Source organism: Gopherus evgoodei, chromosome 23 (assembly GCF_007399415.2).
Source record: "Gopherus evgoodei ecotype Sinaloan lineage chromosome 23, rGopEvg1_v1.p, whole genome shotgun sequence".
Classification (NCBI taxonomy): Eukaryota; Metazoa; Chordata; order Testudines; family Testudinidae; genus Gopherus; species Gopherus evgoodei.
In genome coordinates this window covers 5,249,962-5,266,690 of record NC_044344.1, presented here as the reverse complement: position 1 = coordinate 5,266,690, position 16,729 = coordinate 5,249,962, and the positions used below count along the sequence as shown (strand labels likewise).

The 16,729-nt window shown below is 55.0% G+C and overlaps 1 protein-coding gene across 1 annotated transcript in view; it reads right to left on the bottom strand.

Moving 5' to 3' along the window:
* The window catches only part of TBX21 (T-box transcription factor 21), a 34,899-nt gene that overhangs the window by 3,178 nt on the left and 14,992 nt on the right, over nucleotides 1-16,729 (bottom strand). Inside the window, exons 2-5 of the mRNA XM_030541647.1 lie at nucleotides 3,093-3,247; nucleotides 1,507-1,628; nucleotides 517-675; nucleotides 49-110 (exon numbers count right to left, since the gene is read on the bottom strand). Coding sequence (XP_030397507.1) covers nucleotides 49-110; nucleotides 517-675; nucleotides 1,507-1,628; nucleotides 3,093-3,247 — 498 coding nt within the window. The remainder of the gene's footprint in view (nucleotides 1-48; nucleotides 111-516; nucleotides 676-1,506; nucleotides 1,629-3,092; nucleotides 3,248-16,729) is intronic.

Here is a 16,729-nt window from a genome sequence, read left to right as displayed (position 1 = left end):
TGGGGCGATGGGGAGACAGCCAGTGGGGGGCGGGGAGAGGATACTCACGAGTCGAAGTTGTCCCGGAAGCCTTTGGCAAAGGGGTTGTGGTCGATTTTCAGCTGAGTGATCTAGGACAACACAGGACAGTCTGGGCACGCGTTCACAGTGTGTGTGTGGGGGGCGGCACGGGGCTGGGGAGGGGGCAGAGGGGAAAGAGGGATAGTCTTGGGGAAGAAGCAGGGATACAGGGCAGCCCTCATCTTCCTAGTGCTCCCCCAACTGCCCCCCCAAGCCCTAGGAACCCCCCCCCAATTGCTCCCACCATGGGCCTTGCTCCAGCTTTTCCCTGACACCCACCCTGCTCTTCCCAGCATGAGGCCATGGGGTGCTGACATGACACTCCAGTCTCCACCCAACCGCACCATGGGCGGCCCCAGACCTACCCTTTTCCTTGGCACAGCACCCCCTAGCGGCTGCCCCTGGGTGTCCATGGGGTTGCCGTGGCCCAAGGAGGCGTGGGGGCCCTGTACTCACGTCGGCGTTCTGGTAGGCTGTGACGGCGATGAACTGCGTCTCCGGGAAGATGAAGGTCTGAGTGTTGCCGGAGGGGTAGGCCTCATCCCCTTCCCCCTCCTTCACCTCCGTCACGTGCAACCGTGGTTGGTACTTGTGCAGCGACTGCAGCACGATCATCTGCAGAGAGCAGGGCACGGGAGTGTCATGGGAGAGGCGCTCGGAGCAGCGGGCACGGAGCTCATAAGGGATGCTCTGCAGCTGGGAGTGGGGGGGGGGACATTGGGACAATCCATGGTAGGGTGATCCCCACTGTTCTGTGGGTCAATCTATGGGGGAAACCATGGCAGGCTTATCCAGCTGAGGGTACCATGGCCCGCTGGGATAAGCCATTGAGGGAACATCAGTGGGATTCATAGCTTTAGATAGATATCATGTGGCAGGCAGTTCCACAGGCTAACTATTGGGCAAAAGGCAGCTCCTTCAGCTGGAAGGAAGGCAACAGAACGAACAGAACAGAGAAAGCACGAGGGGTCTTGAGAGTCAGCCCCACACTACAGAGAAGCTGATGGTGGGGAGTAGGTAGTGTCTGGAGAGTCCAGAATCTGGAGGGGAGTGCAGATAGGCTGGTGGGTCTCTGTCCAGCTGACAAGGATGGGTGTCTGGCCTGTTCCCTACAATGGGGGATGTTACCTGGGTGACAGGGATGGGTGTCTGGCCTGTGCCCTGCGATGGGGGGCATTACCCAGGCAACAGGGATGGGTGTCTGGCCTGTGCCCTGCGATTGGGGGCATTACCCGGGCGACAGGGATGGGCATCTGGCCTATGCCCCGCGATGGGGGACATTACCTGGGTGACGGGGACAGGTGTTTGGCCTATGCCCCGCGATGGGGGACGTTACCCGGGTGACGGGGACAGGTGTTTGGCCTATGCCCCGCGATGGGGGACGTTACCCGGGTGACGGGGACAGGTGTTTGGCCTGTGATTGGGGGGTGTGGGGCTGGTGGTTACCTGTGTGATGTTATTGGACGCCCCCTTGTTATTGGTGAGCTTGAGTTTTCCAAACGAGACCTCTTGGCGCATCCAGTGGGCCCCGGTGTTGGGCGAGTCGGGGTGGATGTACAGCCGGTTACCTGCCAAAACAGCCCCCTGCTGAGTGTCGTGCCGCTCCCACGGGCCCACCAGCTGCTCCCTGCACCCAGAGCCTGACGCGGCGCCCCTGCCCGCCAGCGTCCCTCCTGGCTGGGTGCCTCTGGCTCAGGGCTCGGAGCAGCACCTGGGACCAGCTCCTCCACCCAACCACGGGAGGCAATTCCCCGCACTTACCCAGCCCAGGCTGGGAAGTGTCAGCTGGGTAGGCAGGGGGCAGAGAGGTGATAACTCATCGGCTCCACCCTGGCCCCAGGGTGCTACGCCTGCCAGGGAGCCACTGCACTGTCTCGGCTGCCCACAAGAGGGCACTCTGGCTCCTGGAAATGCGGCAAGTGCTGGGGGGGTGCAGCTGGGGCTGGATGGACGGGGTAGGGACAGGGTGGGCTCTCTGTTGCTCCTCATGGCAACCGATTGCTGGGCCAGTCCAGGGCCCTGTGGCGCCAGGGGAGTTTGGGGTTGGGGCGAATTGCAGACCCTAGCTCCCCACTAGGGTGACCAGAGAGCAAGTGTGAAAACTCAGGACAAGGGGTGGGGGAGTAATAGGAGCCTATATAAGAAAAAGACCCAAAATCGGAACTGTCCCTATAAAATCGGGACATCAGCTCACCCTGCTCCCCACTTCTGTTCGGGGAACACGGATCCAGCTCCGCCCTCCTCAAGGAAAAAGGCAGCCCCGAGACGCTGGCCATTGCGGCTTGAAATCTAAATCCCGCCCCCTCCCTCAATCAGGAACCAGCTCTCAGGTCACAGCGAGTCCCGTTCCCCCCCCCCCGCCCCGTCTGCCACCCCAACACAGCTTCTACAGCTGGTGCCACTCTTGGGAATGGTGCAGAGGCTCCCAGCGACCCCAGGCCCAGCCTCTCCCAGCAGGAGGCGCTGCAGGGAATGATGCAGGAGTGTTGGCTATGGGGGGGAGCTCTGGCTAGTCCAGTCCCAGCCTCTCTCAGCAGGGGGCGATGCGGGGGGGGTTCGGGAGCAGTGGCTGGGGGAGGGGGCGCCTGGCTCTCCCAGCAGGGGGTGCTGCGGGGGGGGGTGTTCAGGAGCAGTGGCTGGGGGAGGGGGCGCCTGGCTCTCCCAGCAGGAGGTGCTGCGGGGGGGTGTGTGTTCAGGAGCAGTGGCTGGGGGGGGTGCCTGGCTCTCCCAGCAGGAGGTGCTGCGGGGGGGGGAGGGTGTTCAGGAGCAGTGGCTGGGGGAGGGGGTGCCTGGCTCTCCCAGCAGGAGGTGCTGCAGGGGGATGTGTGTGTTCAGGAGCAGTGGCTGGGGGAGAGGGTGCCTGGCTCTCCCAGCAGGGGGCGCTGCGGGAGCACTGGCCGTGGGAGCTCCCCACTCTCTCAAGAGAACCCAAGAGACAGTGGCAAGCACCGACCACCCCCCTTACCCCTGGTTCCGCCCCATGAACGAGATAACTGAGAGGGGGGGAAGGGGCCTGGATCTCTCCTTCCTACCTGGCATGTTCCCCTCGGCCTTGCCGCACTGGACCCACTTCCCGCCTTGGTACCTCCAGTGGTGCTGATCCACCAGGACGATGTCCACGCAGACCCTGTAGTGAGCCACGGGGTCCAGCCCGGAGAGGTTGAAGCTGAGAAACGGGAACATCCGCCTGGGGCAGGGACACAAACACAACCCAGCGTGTTACTCTGGAGGGGACGCCCCCGGGGTCCCCATATCACTCAGCAAGACACCCCCCCTCCTTCCCTGGCGCAGAGCATCGACCTGCCCTTGAAATCCCTTGGTGTCCGGCCACGTGGCGAGGAAAGATCCCCCCCCAGCAGATGAGCTGGGCCCCAGGTGGGATCCCAGCCCCGAGCAGGACAGGACAGAGGATGTATCTGTGGGACATGGGCTGGAGGAACGTGATGGCAACAAGGGGGATCAGCGTGTGGTGGCCTGGCTTGTCTGATGGTAGCACTGAGCAGCCCCAACAGAGACCAGGGCCCTGCTGTGCTAGGGGCTGCACAAAGACACAGCGAGGCAGTCCCTGCCCCCAAGAGGTCACAGTCTGATTACACAAAACACATACAGGGTGGGAGGGGAAACTGAGGCACAGTGAGACTGACCAGCCCCAGGGAGGAGAACCCAGGCCTCCCGAGTCCCGGCTTGGCATGGAGCAGGCACCTTGGTTACCCCTCAGCCAACCCCATGAGGTTACCCTGTTACTACACACTCCTAGACAAGGCTGGTGCAGGCTGGTTTCCCATCCTCATTCATTCCTGAGCACTGGGGGGCACCTGGGAGTATCAAACCGGAGAGATCGGGAGATGGCTGGGGGCAGAGATTGCAGGAGAGCCTGAGGGAGAGGAGGAGACGATTTAACCATTCCTAGTATTGCAGCAGAGACCAAGGGCGTTCCCTGGGCACAGGGAGGGATGGAGGGAAAGGGGGGACTGGAAGGGGGAGGAGAAGCTCAGGGTGGCTATAGAAAGCAGGGGGAAGAAGCAGTAGAGAATGGAGATGGGAGGGGAGACAACGGGGTGGGGGTGAGTTGTTGAAGCAACCCCCCTTCCCCCCCCCAGAGCACTGAGCTGGATTATTTCCCAGCTCTTCCAATTCCGGTTCTGAAGCTGGCCCAGGCAGCCGGTTCTGATCCCAGCCCCTGCCCCCTCCCCCCCAGCCCCTTGCCCCCCACCAAGGCAGATTTAGCTGCTTGGCCCTGTTTAGAACCCAGAGACTTGTCAAGTGACTGTGACAGGTGGCAGCTCGGTTCTGCGTCCCACGCCCAGGCAGCCCCTTCCCTCTGCCTCCCCACGTTTCCGGTTCAGGAACCGATACCGTTGCTATTCTCAGCCCCATCGTCAGGCCAGGGAAGGGCCGAGGAGCAGGAGGGAGGGAGGCAGGGAGAGGACAGCTGGGAAGGGAGAAGAGGAAAGAGGCACGATCGGGTGGGGCTCACACGTCAATTTCAAATCCCTATTCCATCCCCTCTCATTAGTGGCCTCCCCCTTCATCAGAGCAAGAAGGGGGGTCTGAGCAAGGCAGCTGGGAAATAGGGGACACTCTCTCCCCGCTGCACACAGGGCCCTGGCCTGGCAGGAGCTGAGGGGATCAATGCAACAAACCACATCCACACACACCTAACAGGCGCCACAGAGGGTCGAACTCGGGACCCACAAACATACCGGCATCTGCTGTTAGCGCTAGGGCAGGGGTTCTCAAACTGGGGGTCGCAACCCCTCAGGGGATTTACATGGGGGGTCATGAGCTGTCAGCCTCCACCCCAAACCCTATTTTGCCTTTATAATGGTGTTAAATATATAAAAAAGTTATTTTAATTTACAAGGGGGTGTTGCACTCAGAGGCTTGCTGTGTGAAAGGGGTCACCAGTACAAAAGTTTGAGAACCCATGTGGGGGGAGGGACAGCTCAGTGGTTTGTGCTGCAAAACCCAGGGTTGTGAGTTCAGCCCTTGAGGGGGCCACTTAGGGATCTGGGGCAAAATCAGAACTTGGCCCTGCTAGTGAAGGCAGGGGGCTGGACTCGATGACCTTTTGGGGTCCCTTCCAGTTCTGTGAGATGGGTATATCTCCATATATTAGGGATTAAGTAGCAGGTGGCTGTAGACACCAGGGCCGGCCACAAGAGGGAGACATGACCACACGTGTAGGGCACTCCTATAGGGAGTGGAAGCATGGCTCCCTCTAGTGGCTGGCTTTAGGGACTGCAACAGGCTGCTAGTCCCTGCTGATACAAGTCCTCTTAAGCAGCAGCAGCTGCTTTGGGTCTGAAGGTTGCAGGTTCGCTCCAGGCGGACGCAGGAACAGCCCTACTGGGTCAGAGCAATGGTCCAGCTCGGCCAGTCTCCTGGCTTCCGACAGGCACTTTCAGCTAGTTCAGCGCACGGTGGGAACCACAGAGGCCGCCGAGGGACAACACGGACAGGAGGCAGAAAATGAAACTGGCCGGGAACACCCAGCCTCAGTGGGTTTTAGATGCCTGATCCTCAGCGCCGTCCAAATCAAGGGGGGGGAGTGAGGGGAGGGGAGATCAAGCATTACAGAGAGTGAATTAATTGTTGGTAATTATGATGCATGGGCCCAAATCCTGCTGTCACCCACCCTGGTGTGCAGCTGGAGTGGTGCACTGATGCCAGATTTACTCTGTGGAAATAAGAGCAGCCATAGCTAGATTGACAGCAGCTAGTTAAAGATGCACCTTAGTGCCAGCCCCCTCTCAGGTTTACACTGGTTTTACACACTGACCCACGCTGGATTAGCACGAAGGTAGCCAGGTTCAGAACCAGGCCCAGTCACGCTGATGCGACCCTTCTGGCCCCATTCCAGCCTTGCCCATGCCAACCATTCAAAAGTCATCAACCAGCTCCTATGTGCTACCACAATATACAACTAATCATAATAAGACTAAGAGCAGAATTGAACCCCCCTCTGGTCCTGCTCATGTTCCTGGTAAAGCCAAGAGCTGAGGACCATGGGACACAAGCTGTTGTCAGTTGCACAAGTGTAAAATCTCCTCCCCTGCTGGTTTAAATGGGCGATGGCCTGGGCTGCCCAGAGACTCTCTCTAGAGCTCCCACGATCTGTCAATCAATTATGACCCCCACCCACCCCCAGCCCCGCAGATGGAGGGGAACAAAGGGGAGAGTGTGCGAATATTGCACTAGCTAGTGAATAAAAGATGGGCCAAGGGCAGGGAGCCAGTAGGGTCCAGGCCACGCATGACCCTGGGCAAAGCCACCTGCCCGTTTTTAACCAGCCAACCTGTTTGCAACGTGCCAGGCTCCAGGGACAGGGTGAAGCAGACGTCACCGAAGCCCAGGGCAGCCCAGGAAGGCCGGACCCCCACAGCGCAGCCTGCTGGGTCTCGGGGAGTCTCAGTGCACCTGGGGTGTGCATGCCCTGACAGGCAGCAACTCCACTCCCGCCCCACAGGAGAGGGACACACTCAGCTGCACCTCTCTTGTGTAAGAGACACGGCGTGGGAGGGAACAGCTTTTGGGGGACGCTGGGGAGCCTGAACGCTTGTCTCTCTCACCAATAGAAGTTGGTCCAGTAAAGATATCACCTCCCCAACCTTGTCTCATTAATATCCTGGGGCCAGTCACAGCCCAGCACACACCCCATGGTACGTACACAAACATGCACACACTCTGAGCCAGCCCCCCCCCCACAATCAAACACACACAATCGTAACCCATTCAGCACCTACAGCGTATATGCACACGCACACCCAAGACATAGTGACACACACTGAGAGCACCCCTAGAGTGTGCGCGCACAATCCGGCATGCCCATGTACACGTCCACGGATACGCACACCTGTGGCACTCACACAACGCCCTGACTGTGCGTACGCGCAGATTCACACACAAAGTGACGCGCACAGTCCCCACGGGCACACTCATTGATGTGCACAATTGATCACCAGCATAGTCACAGGTAACCTGCTGCACGCGCACACACACACACACACACGATGAGCCGCACTCAGGCAGACGTGTGCACCCTGTGCAGTGCTGCTCATTAAACATTAGCGGCCCCCTTGAAATATTCATCCCCGACTCTCTCTGCCGGAGGCCACAAGCAGGACCAGAGGGCGCTTTGGGATCTGGTGCCGGGCTCCCCGAATCCTGTCTGAGCTGAGAGCCGGGGGAGGGCATGGAGCCAGGGGAAGGGGGGGGCAATGTGGATTCAGTGGGAGCACTGAGGTGGGGGCGGAAGGAGCCCCACCAGAACCAGACCTGCTGGTACCGTTCCGTTAGCATGGGGAGGCCAGGGCAGCTCCCTCCTGCCCCGCAGGCTCCATTCGACCCGCCGAGCCCGGCTTTCTCCCCATCGTTTCAGGGATCTCTCTCCTGCCCTGCGTTCCCCTCTTCCTCCCCCTCCTGCAGCTGCTCTTCTCTTCCTTTCTCTCTCTCTCTTTCCTCTGCTTCTCTGGGTCTCTCTCACTTCCTTCCTTCCTCCCTCCACTCCCTCCCCGCACTTGCCACAGCGCATGATGCTCAAAGCTGACAGGCCCAGGCGCCCCTGGCGTGGGAGGGGGATGCTGGGCGGAACCAGGAGGGGCTTTGAGCCTTCGGGCTCTGGGTTTCCTCGAAGCGCCGGCGTTTCTGATAAAGCGGGGCCCCGGGTGGAGTGATCGCAGGGCCAGGGGTGACCGGGCAGGAGCAGGGCCCCACTTCTCAGAAACGGCTTCGGAAAGCCCGGCCCAGGCCTCGCTCCTAGGGCCGAGTTGGACGTGGGGGGGCCGGGACCCTCCCCTCCCTCTGCATGGAAATCCTCCTCCCCACTGCTCAGAGACCAGCCCAGGGGCGTCCCTGGGGTGTCCCAGGGAGCCAGGAGAAGCAAATGTCTTTCGGAGCTCACTTCTGCCTGCTTTCACCCTCGGTTACCTCCCAGAGATCCTCATCCCAGGTCTCCTCTTCTGTACTACTGGCCAATGGGGTGTGCCTCTGAGCACCCAGCCTGCCCCATGCCTTGCACCCTCCCATGTCTCCTCTGCCCTATGCACCCAGCCTGCCCTATGCACCCAGCCTGCCCCATTGCCCCCAGCCTACGTCCAAGCCCAGACTTGTGTAAAAAACGTTACACAAATGGTTTCACCTTTCCGAATGGTTTGGGACCGAGGGGGTGGGTTGGGGGGTTTAAATATCGACTCCCTGTGAAAGCCGAGCGCTCCCTGGGTTTCTAAGGAAAATCGACGTGTCTGAAAGAAACGTCCAGGTCTGAAATTCCATGTTTTAATCATGACTCTTGAAGACCGGGCCTGGGGGTTTTGCCCAGAAATGGGGCTCCTCCCCTGCTCCCATTATGAGCTTTCCGGGACACCAGAGCCAGAGCTCCAGAACTAAATGGCAGCAAACCTCAGGCTCGGAGTTAGAAGCCCCTGGATAGCCGGGGGTTTGCTGGGTGGAGCAGGAGCACAGGGCTGGGAAAGCAGGGGGTCAGGGTGGCGGAGCATCTGTAAAGGGGAGGGGAAAGTTGGTACAGCGCACCTGCCCGCAGCACGTTGGCATCTATAATGCTCCTCAGCTGGGTCCATGTTCTCTCTACCCTGTCAACCCTTCTGCAGCCAAGATCGTCATGCGCTCGAACTAAAACCCTGGATCCAAAGCGCCCTGAAAATCTGGAGCTGTTCAAAAGCTCTACTCTGGGTCTGGAGGTTGCAAATGGCCCCTATCCAGAACTACCCCAAACTGGACCCGATGCCTCGCTTTCAGCCAGGCTTCTCCTCCTGCAGCTGAGTCTGCCCCACACAGCCGGGGGGTTCCTGTCCCACGGGAGCTTTGGTTTTATTTCAGCTCGGAGGTATCCTGGATCGGTTACGCCCCTCCTGCACCGGGATACTTTGTGCCGGCGCCTTGCCATGGTGACTCGCTGCAGACCAGGGCGGCAGGGGTGGGAGGGATACACTGAGCTGAGCGGCTGCCTCAGGTCTTAAGATCCTTGGTGCCCCCAACTTTCACAGACCAAAGCCGGCTGGATCCTGAGCAGAGTTCAATGGAGCTCCCGCCAGCTTGGAATTCATTCGCAGGATCTCAGCGAGGCATTGGGAGATTATGCTGGTTTCCTGCCAGCTTTCCTTGCTTGATTAGGCAAATTAATTTCCCAAATGCTTGCCCCAAGCTCCCCGGGGCCTGGGGAGTGTGAGTGCTTTGCTGCTCTCCGGGAAGATCTCTGCTCCCAGGGCAGCAGGATCTCCCCCGAATAACTGTGTCAGAGACGTGGTCTTTGTGCCGAAGGAGCAAGCCCTTGCAGCGTGTGGCTTCTGTCTCCCAAGGCCGCGGATTTGTGGTGGCACAGGAGTGTGAGGGTGTCCTTTTCATGGCTGTGTCAGCAACATCTTGCCCCATATGCGTATGGGGCAGGTAGGGCTGGGGCTTCTCAGGCCTGGTCTCGGTGCAATGGAAGCTAGAGCAGGCCCTGCGTTGTATCCTACATGGAGCCAAAAGCAGCACCTGCACACTGAAATGAAGCCACTTTTGGAGTGGAGCATGTCAGTGGTGCAAACGACATCGCTTTGAAACTTTCACCAGTTTCCCAGCCCATGTACACAGGGGGCCTGATCTTGGTTGCATGGGTGTCAATAAGGAGTAACTCCACTTTGTGTTCGTACAGGGCCTAGTGCGATGGGGTCCTGATCCTGCCTGGAGTTTCTAGGTGCTACTTTAATACAAATAAATCATAATAATACAGTGATAGAAGTTAATAAAGCACAGGTAGGAGCTGAAGAGAAACAGGCAGGCAAGATCATCCCATTCAATTACATCCAGGGGTGAAAACAACTTAACAGGACTTACCGGTACTGCCAGAGTCCTGAGGGGGGCATGGCCTAATACAGAAGAGGCGTGGCCTCAAGATTTAAAGGCCGTGGGGCACTGGCTATGGCTGGGAGCCCCAGGGCCTTTAAATCAACCGGAAGTTCCAGCTGCAGAGGTGGCTGGGAGCCCCTGAGGCTCAGGGGCAAATTAAAGGGCCCGGGGCACCGGCTGCCACGGGAGCTCCGAGCCCTTTAAATCCCGGCCCCAGCCTGGCTGCTAGAGCCGCAGGTGGGATTCAAAGGGCTCTGGGCTGCCCCCTGCGGCGGGGAGCCCAAAGCCCTTTAAATCCCGGCCGTGGAAGCTGGTGCGGTCCAGCACAGTGTACTGGCTCTTGCTGGATGCCGGACCAGATCGGTCTACTTTCATCTCCGATTACATCACATGAAGACAGACAACTAAATATTGACAATTTTTATAAGTGATTCTTGTGACGAAGTGGGGTTTTTTTCTTGGGGTTTTCTGTCTTTTCCAGGGTTTGCATGCACAGGGGGTGGGACTCAATGTACCTGGGTGTTACTGGTTTAACGAGGTGAGGGGAGAGGGAGTTTGTTGTTACAGAGGACCGGAGAGGGATTCGGGACCCCAGCCCAGGAGACACAACCGGTTCTGGCCAGTGGGAGGACAATGGGCTGCAGAGAGAGGACCCCGTGACCTGACTAGAGGAGAGCTGCAAGGAGAGGGGACTCAGGCCTTCCTGTTTACGACCCTGTTTACCTGGAGAGAAGACAATGGACAGAGGCGGGGCTTGAGGCCGGGGATATCAGAGGCCCAGCTGGGAAGCAGGGGGGCTCGGGGCTGGCCCCACCTGGATGCAGGGAGACTGGGATGTGCTGTTATTGTGAGAGGCCAGGCCTGAGGCCCTGAGAGTTTCCTGTGCTGTGTTCAACTCTCAATAAACCCTCCTGTTTTATGCTGGCTGAGAGTCACTCTGGTCTAGAGAATAGGGTTGCATCAGCCCCTTCGGGCGTGAAGAGGCCCAGGGGGTCCAGAGTGCGTGGACTCCCGGAGGGGGACCACGGCAGAGACAAACCTGCTAAGGCTCAGAGAGGTGCGGCTCCAGGTGGTGGAGGGGCTTGACCCCGAGAGAGAGTGGACCCCCGAGAAGGGCTGTCTCACTAAAAGGGGCACCCCCCCCCCCACGGACTGCACAGGGCCAAGAGTGGGCACGATCTGTGAGTCCGTGACACTTGTATACAAACGTAAGAAATTTAAATACTCAAGATGGGTGGACTTGAGTGCCTGGTATGAAATAGGATATTGATAGAAGAGGAATCACAGAAACTTGGTGGGCTGATGATAAATCAATGAGTAACACCAGGGTACAAAATGTCTAGGAATGAAAGTAGGTCATGCTGGTAGGCAAGTGGCACGATATGCGAAAGAGAACCGTCAAACGTAGCAAATATCTTAAATGAATCAAACTGCATCATAGAATCACTACGGAGAGAAATTCCATGCTCGAAGAAGAACATATCAGTAGGGATATACCACTGACCACCTGACCAGGATGGCGATAGTGCAGGGGTTCTCAAACTGGGGGTCGTGACCCCTCAGGGGTTCACAAGGTTATTACATGGGGGGGGTCACAAGCTGTCAGCCTCCACCCCATACCCCGCTTTGCCTCCAGCATTTATAATGGTGTTAATATATTTAAAAGTATTTTTAATTTATATGGGGGGTTGCACTTAGAGGCTTGCTGTGTGAAAGGGGTCACCGGTACAAAAGTTTGAGAACCATTGCGATAGTAACTGTGAAATGCTCAGGGAGATTAGAGAGGCTACAAAAACAAACTCCAATAATGATGGGGGATTTCAACTATCCACAAATTGACTGGGAACATGTCATCTCAGGAAGAGATGCAGAGATAAAAATCTCTAGACACCATTAATGGCTGCTTCTTGGGGTAGCTAGTCCTTGCACCTGCAAGGGGAAAGACAATTCTTGATTTGGTCCTAAGTGGTACAAAAGGTGAATATAGCTGAACTGTTCAGTAATAGTGATCATAATGTAATTAAATTTAACATCTTGGGGGAGGGGGAAGCGGGAGAGTACCAGAGAAAACCACCACAGCAGCATTTAACTTCAAAAAGGGGAACTATACAAAAATGAAGAGATCAGTTAAAGAGAAATTGAAAGGAGCATTCACAAGAGTGAAATGCCTGCAAACTGCATGGAAACTTTTTAAAAACACATAAGAAAGGCTCAAACTATATATGCCCCAAATAAAATTTAAAAAATAATAATAATCAAGAAAGGGACCAAAAATATGCCACTATGGTAAACAGAGTTAAAGAGATGGTTAGAGACAAAAAGACTTGTTTTAAAAATTGGAAGTCAAATCCTACTGAGGAAAACAGAAGAGAACAAACTCTGGCAAGTCAAGTAAAAAATATAATTAGGCAGGCCAGAAAAGAATTTGAAGAGCAACTAGCAAAAGGCGCACACAAAAATTTTGCTGTTAGTTTTCAATATATCAGAAGCAGGATGCCTGCCAAACAAATCAATGGGATCCACTGGTTGCTTAAGTTGCTACAGGATTACTCGAAGAAGACAAGGCTGTTGCGGAGACGTTAAATAAACTTTTTGCATCGGTCTTCACTGCAGAGGATGCGAGGGAAATTCCCACACCAGAGACATTCTTTTTGGCAAAAAATCTGAGAAACGGTTCCAGAATGAGGTGTCAGTAGAGTTGGTTTTGGAACTAATTGATAAATTAAATAGTAACAAGTCACCAGGACCAGATGGCATTCATCCAAGAGTTCTGAAGGAACTCAAATATGGGACTACAGAACTACTAACTGTGGTATGTAACCTATCATTTAAATCAACCTCTATACTAGGTGATTGGTGTTTAGCTAATGTAACATCAGTTTTTTAGAAAGGCTCCAGAGATGATCCTGGCAAGTACAGGCCAGTAAGCCTGACTTCAGTACCAGGCAAATTGATGGAAACTATAGCAAAGAACAGAATGATCAGACATTTAGATAAACATGATATGTTAGGGAAGGGGAAAAAAACATACCTCACCAATCTATTAGAATTCTTTGAGCGTATCAATAAATATGTGGACAAGGGTGATCCAGTGGATGTCGCGTACTTGGACTTTCAGAAAGCTTTTGACAAGGTCCCTCACCAAAAGGCTCTTAAGCAAAGTAGGCACTCATGGGATAAGATGGAAGGTGCTCTCATAGATCAGTAAGTAGTTAAAAGATAGGAAACCAAGGGCAGGAACAAATAGGTTTCACAGTGGAGAGAGGTGAATAGGGGGGTCCCTCAAGGATCAGTAGTGCTGTTCAACACATTCATAAGTGGTCTGGAAAAAGGGATAAGGGATGAGGTGGCAAAGTTTCAGACAATACAAAATTACTCAAGACTGCTAAGTCGAAAGCTGACTGCGAAGAGTTACAATGAGGTCTCACAACACTGGGTGACTGGATAACAAAATGGCAAATGAAATTTGGTGTTGATAAACACAGAGTAATGCACATTGAAAACATCATCCCAACTATACATGCAAAATGATGAGGTCTACATTAGCTGTTACCATTCAAGGAAGATCTGGGAGTCATCAAGGACGTTCTGAGATCATCTGCTCAATACGCAGCAAAAGTCAAAAAAGCAACCAGCATGTTAGGAACCATTAGGAAAGGGATAGAGAAATAAGACAGAAAATATCATGATGGCACTATATAAATGAATGGTACAGGTGCCCCTTGTACTGCATGCAGTGCTGGTCACCCCAGCTCACAAAAGACGTATTAGAATTGGAAAAAGGACAGAAAAGGGCGACAAGAAATGACGAGGGGGATGGAACAGCTTCCATATGAGAAGAGCCTAAAAACACTGGGACTTTTCAGCTTCAAAAAGAGATGACAAAGGGGGGTTATGAGAGAGATCTATGAGTGGGCTGGAGAAAAGTGAATAGGGAAGTGTTATTTACCCCCTTCACATAACAAGAACCAGGGGTCACCCAATGAAATGAACAGGCAGTGGGTTTAACACAAACAGTTTTGAAAGGTTAAAAGAAATATTTGGGGGGGTCAAACAAAATGCTTTGTTTGGCCCAAAATGTTTCGATTTTGAGCATTCTTAAATATTTTTGAATTTGAAAAGAAAATAAAGGCAACTTCAAACCGGAAAAATCAAAATGTTGCGATTCCCCCACCCCACACCCCACCTGCCGCCGAACAATCTGGTGACGCTGATGCAACCTGCGAATGGTTCGCTTGCACGGTTTTTGCCCCGAGACTTTCAGCTGAAAATTTTCGCCCACCACTAATGAAAACCCTCTTCCGGCCGGATCCTTAGCTGGTGTCTATCGACGTAGCGCTACTGACATCAGAGGAGCGCCGCTGATTTACAGCAGCTGGGGAGCCGGACCTTGGAACAAAGACACCGGATTCTGTACAACATCACGGCAGCGGAGCAGAGAACCAGCCCTCTCGGCACTATCGTTCAACGTGCTTCTCCTAACCCAGATACTGCGGGTGGAGCAACATTGCTGTATGGTCCCCATCTACAGAGCGCTGGCTGGCCAGAGGCACATGGACTGGTGTGACCAGGCAGTTCTTAAAGGTCGTGGTTTTTTTAAACAACTGTGTGGATGTTCCTGAACACTCTGATTTCAGCAGGTTTCCAACCCTTCCCCTTATCTTTCATTTGAGGATCTTAAAGCACTTTGCAAAGACTAATGTATGAAAACTGACAATCTCCCCCCAGGAGGTGGGCCACCCCAATTTAAAGATGGAGAAACTGAAGCCTGGTGTCTTGGCCCAAGATCACAGAGAAAGAGCTGGGGATAGAACCCAGGAGTCCTGCCTCAGGCCTCTGCACGCCGACCACAGCCTGAAATAGAACCGTTGTCCAGCCTGTCTGTGACCACCAGCCCCGCAACCCAAGGAATAGAAAGCCAGGAGCCCCCCTCTGCTCTAACCACTACACAACACTCCCTCCCAAACCCAGCTGTCCTGATGCTCGGTCCCCTGCTCTAACCACTAGACCACATGAGCATGTCCACAAACAAAAATTTCTTCTTCCCTTCACATAGACTTCAACAGGGTGATCACCCGGAGGGGATCACAGGGAACACCAATGGAGGCAGGAGATACACACGCAGAGCAGTGCCAGGCAGAGAACGTCTGCAAAGCTCTCGCCAAACCAGTACGGCGCCAGTACCCTCCCTCTGGCTGAGGGTTCAAATGTAGCACACATCTCCCGGGCGAGTGACAGTCTGAACCAGGGGTGCGGCCGTCCTCAGCCTGGGTTGGTCAGTAACAGCTCAGGGGGACGGGGAGCTGGGGTGCTGCGGCAGGGAGGAGCTGTCTAATATCTGCTCTCTCCTACGCATTATGTGGCTCCCTAATATCACTGGTAACCCACACACACTCTTCACTGGTTTCCATGGGAGGTTTGGCTCGGATGGATTTAATGGTAGTCAAGTAATAACGCATTGTGGACATGAGTGATAAAATCCGGTCCCAGAGCAGGAGCCAAATGTGTCCACGGCTGGTTGGAATTAAAGGGGAGAAATTGCGGGGTCTCTAAAAGCAACACAAATTGGGCAACCCACACCGGAGTCAATCCATAGTTGATGCTGCAGCACCTAGCATGGGTCCCCGAGCCCTGTACCCACCCACCATTGGAATGCAGCCACCGCTGGAAGGGAGCCCAGCAGCTGTGTAAGAACTTGATCCAAAGCCACTGGAAACAGTTCAACAGGCCACAACAGCACCCAATAATGCTGCGCAGCAGTTTCGGACAGGAAGGGAAGTGCCACGGAGCTTGAAGAAATGCTTGTTCATACACGGCCAGATGGGCCGTTTTTAAATTCTGGAGCCAAGCAGAAGGGGAGATTTTAGGTGGTTTTAGACAATTTTTTCAAAGCACGAGTTAAAAATAATCCACTGGTCTGGTGACATTGTGGGAGATGTTAGAGGCAGGTTTTCTCCCCACGGTGTTGGCCGGGGCTTTATGCAAACGTGTGCACTTGAAAGCAGAAGCTCAGTCGCTGATTTTTTAAACTCAATGGTCCAGACTCTCAGCCGGTGGAAACTAACACAGCTCCCCTGATTTCAAAGAAGCCACATCGATTTACACCCGCTGAGAACTTGGCTCGTTTGATGGCGTTTTCCATCCACTTTCCGCGGGTGTAATTGGAGGGCCAGGGGGAACCTGCCCCCACTCCCTACTGGGTAAATCTGGAATATGGCCGCAGTGAGTCAGGAAGGCTATTTTAACCTAGGCCTTCCTATTTAAATGTCTCCTCCTGCATGTGGCTGCATCTAGATCCCACATAACTGCTGGATCACTCCCCCCAACCCCATGCACTGTCAGCAAGGGACACTGCAGGATCGCCCCCCCCCACACACACACACACATTGACTCAGCAGAAGACACGGCGGTTGCCTGATGGTGCAAGACTCTGGGTTCCTCGCCTGCCTAGCACAAAGTCTGACTCTTCGGTGACAGCCACCCTGCCTCAGGGCAGGAGTCCAACACCCGCCCCTGGGGACCGGGCTGTGATGAGCTACCAAAATCTACAGGAAGCAATTGCTGAAGTTAAATCTAAACATTACTGAAAGCCACGTGGCCCTGCCCTTCACGTAACACAATGATCTAGAGCAGAGGTGGGCAAACTATGGCCCGCGGGCCACATCCGGCCCGCAGGACCCTCCTGCCCAGCCCTTGAGCTCCTGGCCGGGGAGGCTCGTCCCTGGCCCCTCTCCCACCCAGCCACATCTCCGCACGTGCACCCACCCACCTCCCAGGCTTTCCAATAAGATATGGCTTAGATAAGGGGCAGGAGGACCCA